This window comes from Mustela putorius, unplaced genomic scaffold (genome assembly GCF_011764305.1).
Source record: "Mustela putorius furo isolate JIRA1106 unplaced genomic scaffold, ASM1176430v1.1 tig00003853_pilon_pilon_pilon, whole genome shotgun sequence".
Lineage (NCBI taxonomy): Eukaryota > Metazoa > Chordata > Mammalia > Carnivora > Mustelidae > Mustela > Mustela putorius.
The window spans coordinates 79,638,083-79,652,471 of record NW_025422005.1 but is presented as its reverse complement, the minus strand read 5'-3'; the positions used below and the strand labels follow the sequence as shown (position 1 = coordinate 79,652,471).

Here is a 14,389-nt window from a genome sequence, read left to right as displayed (position 1 = left end):
AGCCTATTTCCACCATTGCCTTAACTAATAAAAATAGCTGTAAACATTTATGGTGGGTGTTCCAAGAGCATGATGTGTTTTAAGTCATTGAATCCAACAATACTATGAAGTAGTTACTATTGTCTTCCTTTTATAGGTGAGGAAACTGAGGCACGCAGAAGTTAAGTATCTCACCCAAGGTTTATGAACCATGCAGCTGAAATTCAAATTCAGGCAGTCTGCTTCTAGAGATAATGCTTTTAACCAACCACTAAGCTTTATTGTCTCAACTAAGTAAACCTACTAAATGAAGTAACATCCACAGTTAGGAAACAGATGAAACAGATAATGATCATTTCAGATTATTCTTTAAGCTGCATAGCGCATATTCTGTAGCATTTGAAACTTTTATAATTAAAAAATGCATTTATAATTTAATATATTTTTACAGGAAAATTCCAAAAGTACATAAAATTCCCAATATCTCTTGCCCATCTGTATTTTATTTTTTAGATAGACTTTATTCAGGAGGGAAAAATGAAACAAGGTGAAACCAGACAGGGAGACAAACCACAGGAGACTCTTTCTCAGGAAACAAACTGAGGGTTGCTGGGGGGTGTGTGTGTAGGGAGAGGGTGGCTGTGTTATGGACATTGGGGAGGGTATGTACTATGGTGAGTGCCGTGAATTGTGTTAAGACTGATGATTCATGGACGTATACCCCTGAAACAAACAATACAGGGGCGCCTGGGTGGCTCAGTGGGTTAAACCTCTGCCTTCGGCTCAGGTCATGATCTCAGGGTCCTGGGATTGAGCCCTGCATCAGGCTCCCTGGGGAGCCTGCTTCCCTCCCTCTCTCTCTCTCTCTCTCTCTCTGCCTGCCTCTCTGCCTACTTGTGATTTCTGTCTGTCAAATAAATAAATAAAATCTTAAAAAAATATATATTATATGTTGGTTTAAAAAATAAATAAATAGACTCTATTCTTAAAACAGTTTTTGATTTACAGAAAAATTGAGAAGATAATACAGACTGTTCCCATATATTCTGATACCCAGTTTTTCTTATTTATTAACAACTTGACATTAATATGGTACATCTGTTAACCAATATTTGATAATAATGATACATTATTATTGATTAAAGCCCATAGTTTTATTCATATTTCCGTAAGTTGTTCCTAATGTCCCTCTTTTCTTCTAGGATCCTTTCATATTACATTTAATTCTCATGTCTCTTCAGACCCTCCTTGGTTGTGATAGTTTCTCATACTTAGCTCATTTTTGATGACCCTGACGGCTTTAAGGAATACTGGTTAGATATTTCGTAGGATGCATCCTGATTAGAATTTATCTGATGTTTTTCTCATGATTGGATTGGGATGTTGGGAGGAACAGATATAAAGTGCCATTTTCATCACAGGTCATATCAAGAATAATTTCTAGAAACATGATTTATCACTCAATGTCAACCTTGATCATCTGTCTTAGTAATAAAGTTTCTTTACTTTAAAGTTACTCTTTTTGTCCCCCTTTCTCTACTTTACTCTTTGGAAGGAAGTCACTATATGCATGCTCCATCTACTTGAGGACAAAATATCTATATAAATTATTTGGCATTCTTCTATCCAAGAGATATATCTCTTCCTGCACTCACTAATTTGTTCATTTATTTGTGTCAGTATGAACTAATGGATATTTACTTTATACTTTGAGTACTACTTTATTTGTTGCTCAAATTGTTCTAGCTTTGGCCGTTAGGAGCTCTCTCAGTTGGCTTCTGTGTACCCTTGAAGTACCTTAGTCAGTGTGAGGGTTAGTTTTTGCTAAGCTCTTACTTTCTGGCTCTACTAGATGCACCTAACTTGTCCTGCACGTTTTCTGCCCCAGTCCTAGAATCAACCATTTCTCTAAGGAGCCCTGATACTTTTTTAGCGAATGGTAGTAGAAACCAAGCTCAGGGTGGTAGGTGTGCTTGTTCCTAAGCGGTGTCATTTCTAAAAGATGGCATATTTGATGGATGATGGCTTTTTCATTCAAAAATTTTTCATTTTGGTTTTTTATTCTAAAGACAGTTTTTATTTCTAATGGTTATCTTTTCAACACTTCTGAAATAATTATATAATTATGACATTATTTTTGTTTTCTAAGCTATTTCAGGGGGAAGCAGTCTAACATTAAGAGCGTGGCTTCTAGAATTATATTCACTAGGTTCAAATTCTGTCCCCACGGCTTAGTAACTTGGTGAACTTGAGTGTGCCTCAATTTTCTCATCTGTACAGTGGGTATTTTAAAATTATCTGGATGTGAAAGTTAATGAGATAATATCTTTTAAGTGCTTTTAACAGTACCTACCACATAGGAAGCATTTAAAAAATTTTAACTGTATTTAAAACTGGTTCTATAAGGTTACAGAAAGGAAAATTATATCAGAGTGTTACATTTAAAGTAGTCATCTTTTCAGACTTTTGAAGATTACTTGAGGGATTTTAAAGTTAGGGTGATTATTCTTTCTTGTTTACCTAGGATGGCCATCCGGGAATATGCCTCTCGGTGCTGGCAGGAGGAGTAGCTCTCCCCTTTTCACTTGCTTAGAGTTTTTGGTTTGGATGATAAGTTATATAGTTACATTATTTATAAGGCTTATAAAATTATGTCATCTGCATCTAACCAGAGTTGCTGTAAATGAACAGAGCAGGCTGGGGGCAGACAGGTGGGGGCTAGGAAGGAAGGCACAATCTGCAGAGCATTCAGTTTTCCCAGTTTAAACTGGGAAAGGTAGGGCTAAAATGACCATAACTGTGAAATCCTTACCAACTTAAAATGATTATAGAGTTTTTGAAGGTTTAATTGCAATGGTAAAAAATACAAGTGAACATGTCAGTAGGCAAACATTGCAGGGCCACTGCTTTTATTTGAAGTGTGCTTCAAAATGGTCTTTCATCGTTTGCATTCCGGAAACTTGGTCTGGGAAACAAATAATTTTTTTTTTCTTTTAAGACTGTTTTAAAGAAGTTATTCATATACGTCTGGATGAACTTCTGCATGTTTTAAAATCTGTAATGAATAAACATCAGAACCTCAATTCTCTTGATCTTCAAAATGCTGCAGAAATGCTTACTGCAAAAGTAAAAGGTAAGAAAGATGTATTAAAAGTCTGTTGGTAAAAAAAAAAAAAAAAGTGTTGGTGTGGGCAGAAAGCGTCTAAGTAATACATTTTGGTCCATAATGAGTACAGTGCCACCTCCCCACATGGCATCAGTATGCATATAAGTAGGAATTATGTATACTTCAGTATGTAGATATTCCCATTAGGTCACACCTAAAACTCTATTCCTTTCAAAAATTAAAACTGCATTCAGCAGGAAGGAATTTGAAAATAATGACTGAAATAAACTAAACAACTGATATTGAAAATTTCTGAGTTTTTTGAGAGTGCATGCTCTTTTGAAGTAGGTTATTAGTGTACAAAGATCTTTGTTTTGTAAGGACAATTGTTGCTGGAAAATGGTCATTTGTAGTGACTTCGCTTAAAAGAGGGAGCCAAACAAAGAAAAAGACTTAATTGGAATCTTTTTTTTTAAGGTTAAGAAATGAAACTAAAATTATATATGGATGTACAGACACACACACACACGTATGTTACAGGTGCTAAAGAATCAAGGATTGGGATTTATCCTCTAATGAAATGACTTGCCACCAAAAATATTTTATTTTATTAGAATCTAATATTCCAGACTGTAGTGTTTAAGAAGGATTGAGGTGCAGCAAGTATTTGAGAAGAATGAGGCAGGGGGTTCAGTTAGCGAGATGGTTAGAAATAAGGGGCGGGACGCCTGGGTGGCTCAGTTGGTTAAGCAGCTGCCTTCAGCTCAGGTCATGATCCCAGCGTTCTGGGATCGAGTCCCACATCGGGCTCCTTGCTCAGCAGGGAGCCTGCTTCTCCCTCTGCCTCTGCCTGCCATTCTGTCTGCCTGTGCTTGCTCTCTCCCCGCCCCTTCTCTCTGATAAATAAATAAAATCTTAAAAAAAAAAAAAAAGAAAGAAATAAAGGGCTGCATGTGGGCTGCCAGTCTGATCAAAGAAGCTGGAGTGTGATGGAGGTGGAGTGTAGTTGTTATAGAAGAGGAGATGGGTGCTGGTTTGATGGACAGGACAGGTGGAATTTGAGGATTAATGTGAAGTTTGGAGTTGAAGATAGGGACTTGAAAGCTGTTGGTGTATCGGTGATAATGGAAGAGGGCAGCTCCAATCCACAGTTTGCAGAGTAAGTGTAGGCTGAGTGTGAGGTCCCAGGGATGGAGAGAAAATAGAGGAGCCTGAGAAACACCTAAGAAATAGGGAGATGGTCTAGAGAAAGATGTCATGGAATTTTAAGAGTGTGAGGTTCTAGAAAGGGATTGTCAGCATTAAATGTCACTGATAAGTAATCTGAATTCAAGCAAAGTAACTATAGAAAGTGACTCACCAGGGGTTGAATAAAGAAAGGAAAGGATTCTTTGGGGAGGGGAATTACCTGTTCCGAGTCCGGTGGGCATTTCCTGGGTTAGGGTGGGTGGAGGTTGGGGACTGTGATCTAGAGCACTTTTGTAAGAAATCTGAATGTGAAGAACTTAATGCAGTTGGGGAACACATACTCCTATCTAGAGAAAGCCAAGGGCAAGTAAGTGTCAAGGGCTGAGGCAGGAGAAGAAAATAAAAACTTTGTCAATAATATATGGTCCCTATACCTGAGAACCACTTCCTCTGCTTTTTTGACGTAGATTTATTTTGCTTGAGTGGTTCTTTTTCCTTGTTTCTTTTTCTGTATTTCAAGCATTAAAAAACATGTAGATGACTTTACATGGGAAAAATGAATAGTTTGTTGTGACTTTTAAAAATGTGCTTAGTAACCAAATTTGTTTTTAAATAGCCTGTTTATAAGTGCCGTTTAACTTAGATAGGGAAATTTGCGTCTATAGATAGTAAAATTTCCATGCTTGGAAATAGCGACCACAGTTCATTCAATTGTTGTCAGTAGCTATTGTGTGCAGTCAGGATGTCCTGGGGAAGGAGTATGCCTGTGTATAGTTGGTGTCCACATTCCAGAAACAAACGAAGAAAGTGGCCTCTCAGCTGCCTTGGAGATCTTTTTTCCTTTGAGGTAAAGCTATCTTTTGAATATTATCTCCCACTAGGACTGTCTTTACCTTTGGGATTATTGTTACCATCTTTCTTTTGTGTTGGGTGGAATTTAAAAGATTACTTTGCTTATTCTGTTTTAGTAAGGCTGCATGAGACCAGAAAATTTAAAAAATCGTTTTTTCCTTGGTGTAATTTTATGTTTTTAAATAAAACCTTTCCTCCTTGCTCTTATTGTTGAGACCATCTAAGTGAAAGGAGTTTAAAAATGAAAAATATCCAGTGACCTGAAAAATCGAGGTCAAATTAGAGCTTACTTAATTTTTTCTTTTAATGATTATTTTCAAACCCTGGAAAGACAAGGGGGAGGCAGAAACCATTTTTGAATCTCTGTTCTTTGGCAGTCTAGATGTTTTGCATATGCTGTCTATTTTAATATTTTCAAAAAACCTATTAAAGTGCATTTTTATTTCTATTTTAAATGGGGAAAACTCAAAGAAAAAAAAGCTGTTATAACTTGGGATCAGAAAGCTGTCTGGAATGTGGAGATCATTTTTTCTTAAATCCCTGATTGCATTTAAAAAATAAAGATGACATGACTTGCTGAGGAGGACATCTTAACTGTCGATGCAATTGGCAAGTATACTAAGACATTTAAAAAAAAAGATATACAGAATGACTTTAGAATCAGGGAGGTATAATTTTGTTTGTGCTACTGCAGGATGAATAAAGTCTGTCCACTTCCTGTACATCATAAATACATTGGAATAAAATTGGAATCTCTCACTCCTCTTATTTTTTAAGTATGGAATTTACCTTTTTGATAATTTTTAAAGAAAAATTTTAAGCTTTAAATCAAATTAAAAACTTTAAAAGAAAAAGCTTTACTCATTTATTCTGGTAGTGATTTGTATTTCCTATGTCTCGTCCTGTTTCCAGGCAGGAAGTTAAGTCTGACAAAATATTTGCAATATGGTAAGAGAGATACAGCTTATTTTTGAAGTAGATAAAAGACATCTTCACTCAGGAATTTATTATGTACTTAAGTATTTGTGTTTTCACTATTTACATTTGTTTCGGTTAGTCTTATTTGTAATTTAAATTAATATGACTGTTCATTTAGGTTTCTCGTGTTCTGTATTTTGCACTATATTTAAAAACTGAGAAACAAAAGAGAAAAATGAGCTTTGATTATGTGTCTGAAATTGTAGGAGCTTTGTGTCTTCTTTCTGTTTTGAAAACTTAAATTTTTAATAGGCAGTACATTGAAATGATTCGTAATGCAAATGGCATAAAAGAGTATTCAGCAGTGAAGTGTCTTTCCTACCTCAGATGCTTGGCTACCCTTTCCTTTACCTAGATAAGCCGCAACTACTACTGGATTTTTGTGTATCTTTCTAGAGACATTATTTTATGTAAACAATACAATATGTTCTTTTTTTTACTCTCCTTTTTACCGAATGGTAGCATTCTGCTCCTTGCTCATTGTTCTGAGTTATGTTCTGTACATAAAGGGTTGCCTAATTCTTTTGTTGGAATTTGTTCTGTTTTTTTTCAAAGGTGCATGGTAATCTGTTATGTTCATGTGCTATAATTTATTTAACTAATCACTAATGGATATTTGGATTGTTTCCTTTTTTTTTTCTGTTACAAATAATGCTTCAATGAATAGCCATGTTCATTTGTATTTATTTTCTTTATATTGCTAAATAACCTCTGTGGGAACTCTGCCATTCTGATAGCAGTGCTGAGAAGGCTGATTTATTGCACCTTTGCCAACAGAGCTGGTTACCAAGCTTTGTAACCCAGTCTAATAGTAAAAATTGGCATCTCAGTGTAGATTGATTTGCATTTCCCTCATTTTGAGTGCAGTTGAATATGTTTTCATGTTTTAGAGCCATTTGTACATCCTTTTATGTGAGTTGCCTCTTTACCCTTTTTTGTGTGTGTGTGTGTGGTTGGTCTTTTTTTCTAGTACTGATTTATAGAAACTTTGTATAAGTGAAATTAGCCCTTAATCTTTGATATAAATTGCATATTTTCTTTATCTTTTGATTTGCTTATGGTATTTTATTTTTGCATTTAAATGTATCTGTCCTTTTTATGGTCCTTGGGTTTTAGGTATTAGGAAGGACTTTCCCACTCTGAGATTATAATAGCATTCTACAGTGTGTTTTCATTTAATGTTTTCCTGGTGTCACTTATTAAATTAAAGTCCTTGATACATTCTAGATTGTCTACATGTCTAGCTTATTTATCAAATAATTCTTTTCCCCACTGATCTGAGATGCCATTTTTATCATAAATACACTAAACTGTCATATATAGTTATATCATTTGGGACTTACTTTATGCCCCATTGATTTGTTTAGTCATGTGCCAATACCACACTATATAAAGTTGTATAGTATGTTTTAGTATCTGATGGGGTAACTCCTCTTCCCGTTACTCTTTTTTTTCAGGATTTTATTTTTTGATCAGGACTTTTGAATTGGCTTATATAATTCCAAAAAAAAAATCTATTTAAAAAAATCTATTGGTATTTTGAGGATGATGAGTAAAATTTATGATTTTATAAACTTACAATTTATAAATTAAGGAGAAGTTACATGTTTAACATTTCTGAGACTATGGTATACATTTCATTTCTTCAGGTTGTCTTTTGTGTTTCTCAGAAGCAACTTAAAGTTTTCATTTTGTAAGCCATACTGCTTTTTGGTCTTTCCCCCTATGCATATGATGAAAATTTGTCTACATTTTATCTTTTAATTCATTGGTTTGCAAACTGTAGGTCCTGATGTATGACATCAAGTTAGTGGATTGTAACCAGCATTTTTAAAATACAAAAGAGAATAGAAAAGAAAAATCAGAATGCAACACTCATTATATAAGACTTAAGGATGTTTTGAAACTTCAGAGGTGTTATGTAACTAATAACTATTGTATGTGTTTGGAATACTTGGTCATGATATAATATGTATTTCTTACTGAAGGTTGTGGTCAAAAAAGTTTGAAAATCACTAATAGATGGTGTGTTTGAAAGCTACTCATGTGATTTCTTAAAGCGATACTTAATATGTCTTAGTACTTATTGTTGTGACTTAATTTGGAGCTCAAGGGAGACAGTTATTTAAACCTTGAGCAAAATTTTGATGTCATTTTGAAGAATGGCTAATAGGGAGAAGGGAGTGGACACAGTAACACCAATTAGCAGGTTGTTAAATAATCCAGACTACAGGTAAAATGTGGCCTTTTGAACTGAATGGCAGTGGGAATGGTAAGGAAGAAATATTTTAGAGGTATTTTAAAAGCAAAGGTATAAGCTAAGGAATGTAGAGAAAAGAGTAGGCTTGCAGGGCAGAATGGAAGGGAGGATAGGGTTCAGGTAGGACATGTTGAGGTTGTAATGCTGGTGGGGGAAGCCTAGAAAGTAGGAGAAAGAATATATCAAACAGACCATTGGAAATGTGGATCTGGAGCTCAGAGGTGAGAACTAGAGAGGTACTTTAAGGATTCATTTCCTTCAAAGGTCTGATAAAGTGGATACAGTTCTGTGGAGATAGTGTATAAAGAAGAAAGCCAAAGAGAACTGCAGGCTGGGTGGGGACGACTATATAAAGTAAGATTGTCAATAGACAGATACACAGAACATGACAGCACTCATGTTACTGTCTACCAAGCACTGTACTCTGGGTGGTTTACATTTGTTTTCTCAGTCATTTCTTTCAATGATATGCTATTTTACAGATGAAGAAATTGCAGTGAGGTGATGTATTCAGAATAACACCAGGAGTGGTAGAGATTATATACAAACTCCGGTCAAAACTCTGAAGCCCCACTTCTTCTAGTTACTAAAACACATTGCTTCTAAGAGTGTAGAATACTTTGAGATGGAAGAAAGTGGTTAATATTTGCAATAATAATAGCAGACATTATATACCAGACACCATTAAACTCTGCATGGATTATCCCATTATTCCTCACAGCAAATTTTTCAGGTCAATACTGTTATTTCTCAACCTTATTTTGCAGATAAGGAAGCTTGGTACATAGAGAGGTTTGTCCAAGATTGTATGTGTATTAAGTGGTGGAGCTGTTGAGAGTTGTAGAGTGGACAAGTAAGATGAAAACTCAGAAGAAGAAAAAAGATCTCCAAGTTTGACTAATATGTTTTTGTTGGCAGTGTTGTTAAGTGGTGTTAAGTGAAAATAATAACTAACATTTATTGAGCATTTTCTTTGTAACAGGCTCTGTTTTAAGTTAATTCAACTTTTATAACTGTTCTCAAAATACATATTGTTGTCCCCACTTTATAAATGAGGAGACTGAGGCACAGAGCAGTTGCGTTAAGTCCCTGGTAGGGGACAGGATTTAAGATTTAACCTAGACAGACTGGCTTCAGAACCCATCCTCTTAATCAGGCTGAGCAGACTATTTCTGGTGGCTCAAATCTGGCCTGCTGCCTGTTTTGTAAATAAAGCTTTATCAGAGCACAGCCACTCTTACTTATTTATGTATCACCATATCTCATTTATGTATGGCTCCTTTAGGAATAGTTCCAGCATACCACGTGTCTTGAAAAGTCTAAAATATTTGCTTTCTAGCCCTTTACGCAAAGTTTTTCAATCTCTGATACCCATTAGACTGGATGAAAAGCCAAATCCTGGTGAATTTAGTCATAACCTATTTATAGAGGTTTGGCAGTTAAAAAACAGTGTGGGGGGAGTTAAATTGGATGGTAGCTTTAAGAGGAAAATATGGTGAAATGAAAGTTTTTTTTTACAGAGGAAAGATTTGAGTATGTTAATAGTGTGAGAAAAAGTGTCAATTGAGTGGGAGATAATAAAACTATGGAGGGAGGTGGCACAGGATTTGGAGAATGCAGGAGAGAGTGGAAAGATTTATTACTGGAAAGGAGCCAAAGACTTTTCTTTGAAACACTGAGCAGCAAAAAAGAGAAAAGATACTAGGAATATAGGGCTATTTTGAATCGGAGGCAAGGGCAATAATAGTAATTTTCATTCGATAGCTGTAACGTCATTCAAGTAAGGATAAAGGAAGATGGGTCAGATAATTGTCATTTGGGGATTCGCAGTTACTGCTTTTTAAATCTCCCAGTCATGTTTAGTGCTACAGAAGATATAGGTAAGAAAGAAGAAGAATAATTGTAGAATTTGCTGTAGTGTTATAAGGTATTTTTTTTTCTTTAAAGTCTAACAGGTTAAGGTTAGGAAATAGAAGTAGGCTTTACATTTTTGCTGGTCATAAGTTATTATAAATAGACATTATAAATTACTATTTAAAGGTGACTTTCCAGTGAGGTTTTTAAAACAGCTTTGTTGAGGTATAATTGATATTCAATAAAGTACATATATTTAAAGGATCCCATTTTATCAGTTTTGACATAAAAACCCTTGTGAAACTGTCCCAATCCAGGTAATGGGTGCCCCTTAGTACTCCTTCCTTTCTGTCCCTTCCTGTGGCCCCCTTTCACTGATTTTGGTAGGTGGTATTTTCATTTTCATTGTGTTCAAAAGACTTTCTAATTTCCCTTTTTCTTCTTTGACCCATGGGTTATTTAGAAGTGTGTTAGTTTCTTGGTATCTGGGGATTTTCTAGAGATTTTCCCATTATTTCTAATTTACTTCCATTTGCTCACAGAACATCCTTTGCCTGATTTGAATTCTTTTAAATTCATTTTGACTTGTTTTATGAAATGGTCTATCTTGGCAAATATTCATTTTGTACTTGAAAAGACAGGCATTCTGTTGTTAATAGATGGAGTGTTCTACAAATGTATCTGGCAGAGGAGGCTGATAGTATTGTTGAAGTCTTCCGTATCCTTACTGATTATCCATATATATGTTCTGTCAGTTATTGAGAGAGGGCTATTGAAATCTCTGGCCATAGCTGTAAATTTGTCTATTTCTCATTGTGGTTCTATTAGGTTTTGCTTCCTGGATTTTAAAGTTGTTTATTAGGTGCATAAATGTATAGATTTGTTATGTCCTCTTGATAAATTGACTTCTTCATTATTACAAATTGACTTTTATCCATAATGGTTTCTTTTACCGGGGAATCTACTCTCTGTGGTTTTGGGCAAGAAACTGGGGCTCTTGTGAGCTTACAGTATTCATTTATCTGTCAAGGTTCTTATCTTTAGTTGCCTTATAGCCAATGTCTTGAAAATGTTTGTTTCCTATATTTTGTTTGAGTTTCTTTCGGTTGTCTCAGGCAGAAGTGTAAACCTGTATTTCCATCGTGGCCAGAGCAGAAGTCCAAAACTTGCTTTAAAATTATTTATGGTGGTTCTTAAAGTTTTTCTTTTTGTTTGTATCAGTGATATTTAGAAGAATCTGATGAAAGATGTGGCTCTTAGCCCCTCATATCTACAAATGCTTATCGATATAAAATCTTGATTGTAATTTCATGAGGCTTAGAGGCCTGAGGCTTCCTTCATCCTGGCTTAGGAGTTCTTGCTTTCCAGCAAGCATTTTCAACCCTAGTTGTACACTAGAATCACCTGGGAGACCTTTTGAACAAATACCTCTGCTCCACCAGACTTGTGAAATCTGAATTTTTGGTGGTAAGACCCAGATTTTTGTTTTTAAGACTCCCTAGGTAATTCTGCTGTGCAGCTAAACTTCAGAACAACTTGTTTTAAAGTAAAGGATAGCTTCCTCTTCTCTTGGTCTCTCTACCTTTCCTTTATTGGCAAGGATCCTACAGAGGATGGGATACAGGGAGCCAATTGCTCCTTAAATTCACCCTGAGTAGAAGGGGTTACTTTGAAAAAAATTGCCAATTCCACCTTCAGATTTTTTCTTGATAAATTGTATCTGGGCTTTTAACAAAGATGCATAGAGAAGAAATTAAAATAAGAAAACTTTTTCAGTTATATTTCACAGTTTGCTTCAGCAAAATGTTAGACATTTAGACAAAATGTTAGACATCCCTATGGCAAACAAGAGAAGCAATATATCAATTAAAATGGATCTCAGAGCCCAAGAGCCTGTAAGAAATAAGGCTATAAATAGGAGCTTAAGTATTCTCAAGCATTGGGTGTTTATATGATATGTGATATATATTGTATATAGGATTTATGGTATGTCAAATGTATATGACTTCAATTATTGGTAATTCATAGTGAAAAATATATTTCACTTGACCAAAGTAGGCCATAGTGCATTTAACTATTTTTACAAATGCCATAAAGCAATAAGCAAGAGAAAATAGCACTGAGTGCTCTTAATGAGAGGTCTGATGTAACATGGACCCTGTGACTCTGAGACGGATTGATTTCATGTTGCTTCACCTTTTAGATATGTCAAATTATGTAATGCGCAGAGTAGTAAGTTTGGAATGCCAGCCACTTGTATGCAGGCCAGTTCTTTTGTATGATTTCTTTAATGAAGAACTTAAACATTGTATTTGTTTTGTGTGTTAGGCTTTTCAGTTTCCTAATCTTCTAATGCTTCTAGAAGTAATAGTGAATTTTAAGAGATAAAATGACTTTGTATAAATCTAGTTTAAATTATTTTCTTCTTCATTTATTGTAACCAATTTTTCCCTGTAGCTGTGAACTTCACAGAAGTTAATGAAGAAAACAAAAACGATCTCTTCAGAGAAGTGTTTTCTTCCATTGAGACCTTGGCCTTTACCTTTGGGAATATGTAAGTAGAGGACTGTCATTTAAATTTGGGCCTGGGTATCTCAAGATAGGTTATATAATTCAGTAGATACATGGAAAGTAAAGTATTAAAATACAAAATATTATCACAATACTGGAAAGAATATGTTCATTATTTCATTGTTGTTTTGTTACTGTATTTGACAGTGTCTGTACAGTTGATCGGAAGCAACATCCATTTGCAAGTGACGATGTGGTTTATGTGAATAGATTCCTAGAGTTTATTTCTAAGGTTCTTGCTTAAAAAAAAAATGTATTCTGGATGACATGTTGAATGTGAAGCCTGTAACTGAGCAATGAAATGACTTGTCTTATTATTTCTATTTCTTTCTTTCTTTTTTTTTTTTTAACTTCCCTGGATAGCTTGACAAACTTCCTTATGGGAGATGTAGGCAATGATTCATTATTGCGACTGCCTGTTTCTCGAGAAAGTAAGGTAGGCCAAGTTTGTGTGAAAGCAGAGACTTTAATATTTTTAAATTAATATTTCAATAATTTCAACATTAGTCTTTGATAATTTTTGAGTTGAGCAAGAAAAACAGATCAGTTCATTTTAATATGATAATTTATGGTCAGTTTCTGGAGCAAAAATTTAATTATACTTTTTAAATGGAGCTATCATTTTAAAAGAATATATCTGATAGTTTTATGGTGTCCTCTGTAAGGAATCTATATGTCATAGGATCCAAATTTTAGTAAGTAATTCTTAACCATTTTTCTCCCCTAACATTGTCACAGTTCTCAAAGACTGGTGGAAACTTAGAAAAATAACACAAGAAGTAAAGAGGGTGTTAATCCTTTCACACATTCTATAGTTTGTTACTGTGACATATTTATTAAGAGGCTGTAGGTCTTAATTCTCCCTAAGAGCAGTATGTCAGAGGATTGTAGTTCCAGTTTCCAGTTTATTTTTTTTTAAGATTTTGTTTAAATATTTGAGAGAGAGAGAGCAAGAGAGAGCATGAGCGGCAGTGGGTGGGGGACAGGTAGAGGGAAACGGAGAGGCAGACTTCCCCAGCTGAGCAGGGAGCCCAAAGAGGAGCTCCCTGGGATCATGACCTGAGCCAAAGGCAGTCACTTAACCGTCTGAGCCACCCAGGTGCCCTCCGACTCCCAATTTAAAGAAAAACTGTTCTGAAATAATAGAACATGAGGAATGTTTGTAGAATATTGCTTTAAAGGTTATAGTAGTAATATTTTGATTTGACTGAAATATTTTCACTAAATGCAAGCTATTTTTAAAAACTGCAGTAGGGACATGCACTAATAGTTTCTTTTCAAAGATGTTCCAAATCCAAAAGGAGTTGGACAAATATTTGAAAACCTGCCAGTTATTTCTGTTATATCAAAATAATGTAAAAACTGCAGGTCTTTCTTAAAATGATATAAAATATGAATGGTTAATTGAAGCATTTGTTATATGTACTATAATATTGAGAAAACAATTGACTATTTCTGAAGTTATCCATTGACGAATCAAGGATAGTGTATAAATCTTCATGAAGAATTTTAAGATCCTTAAATATTGTGTTATTTATCATTTCTCTTCAATTTTTTCTTTTCAAACATACTACTAATTCAGAAGACGGAATAACATTTTA

General features: G+C 34.9%; 1 protein-coding gene across 4 annotated transcripts in view; it reads left to right on the top strand.

Moving 5' to 3' along the window:
• ARHGAP29 (Rho GTPase activating protein 29) overlaps positions 1 to 14,389 on the top strand; it is a 63,018-nt gene that overhangs the window by 12,796 nt on the left and 35,833 nt on the right. For 2 of the 4 annotated variants that reach the window (XM_004752568.3, XM_004752567.3), the window contains exons 3-5: positions 2,978 to 3,112; positions 12,675 to 12,771; positions 13,152 to 13,224. In XM_004752568.3, coding sequence (XP_004752625.1) covers positions 2,978 to 3,112; positions 12,675 to 12,771; positions 13,152 to 13,224 — 305 coding nt within the window. Of the gene's footprint in view, positions 1 to 2,977; positions 3,113 to 4,997; positions 5,121 to 12,674; positions 12,772 to 13,151; positions 13,225 to 14,389 lie in introns of those variants that run through there. The other 2 variants (XM_004752570.3, XM_013056130.2) reach the window with 2 other exon arrangements.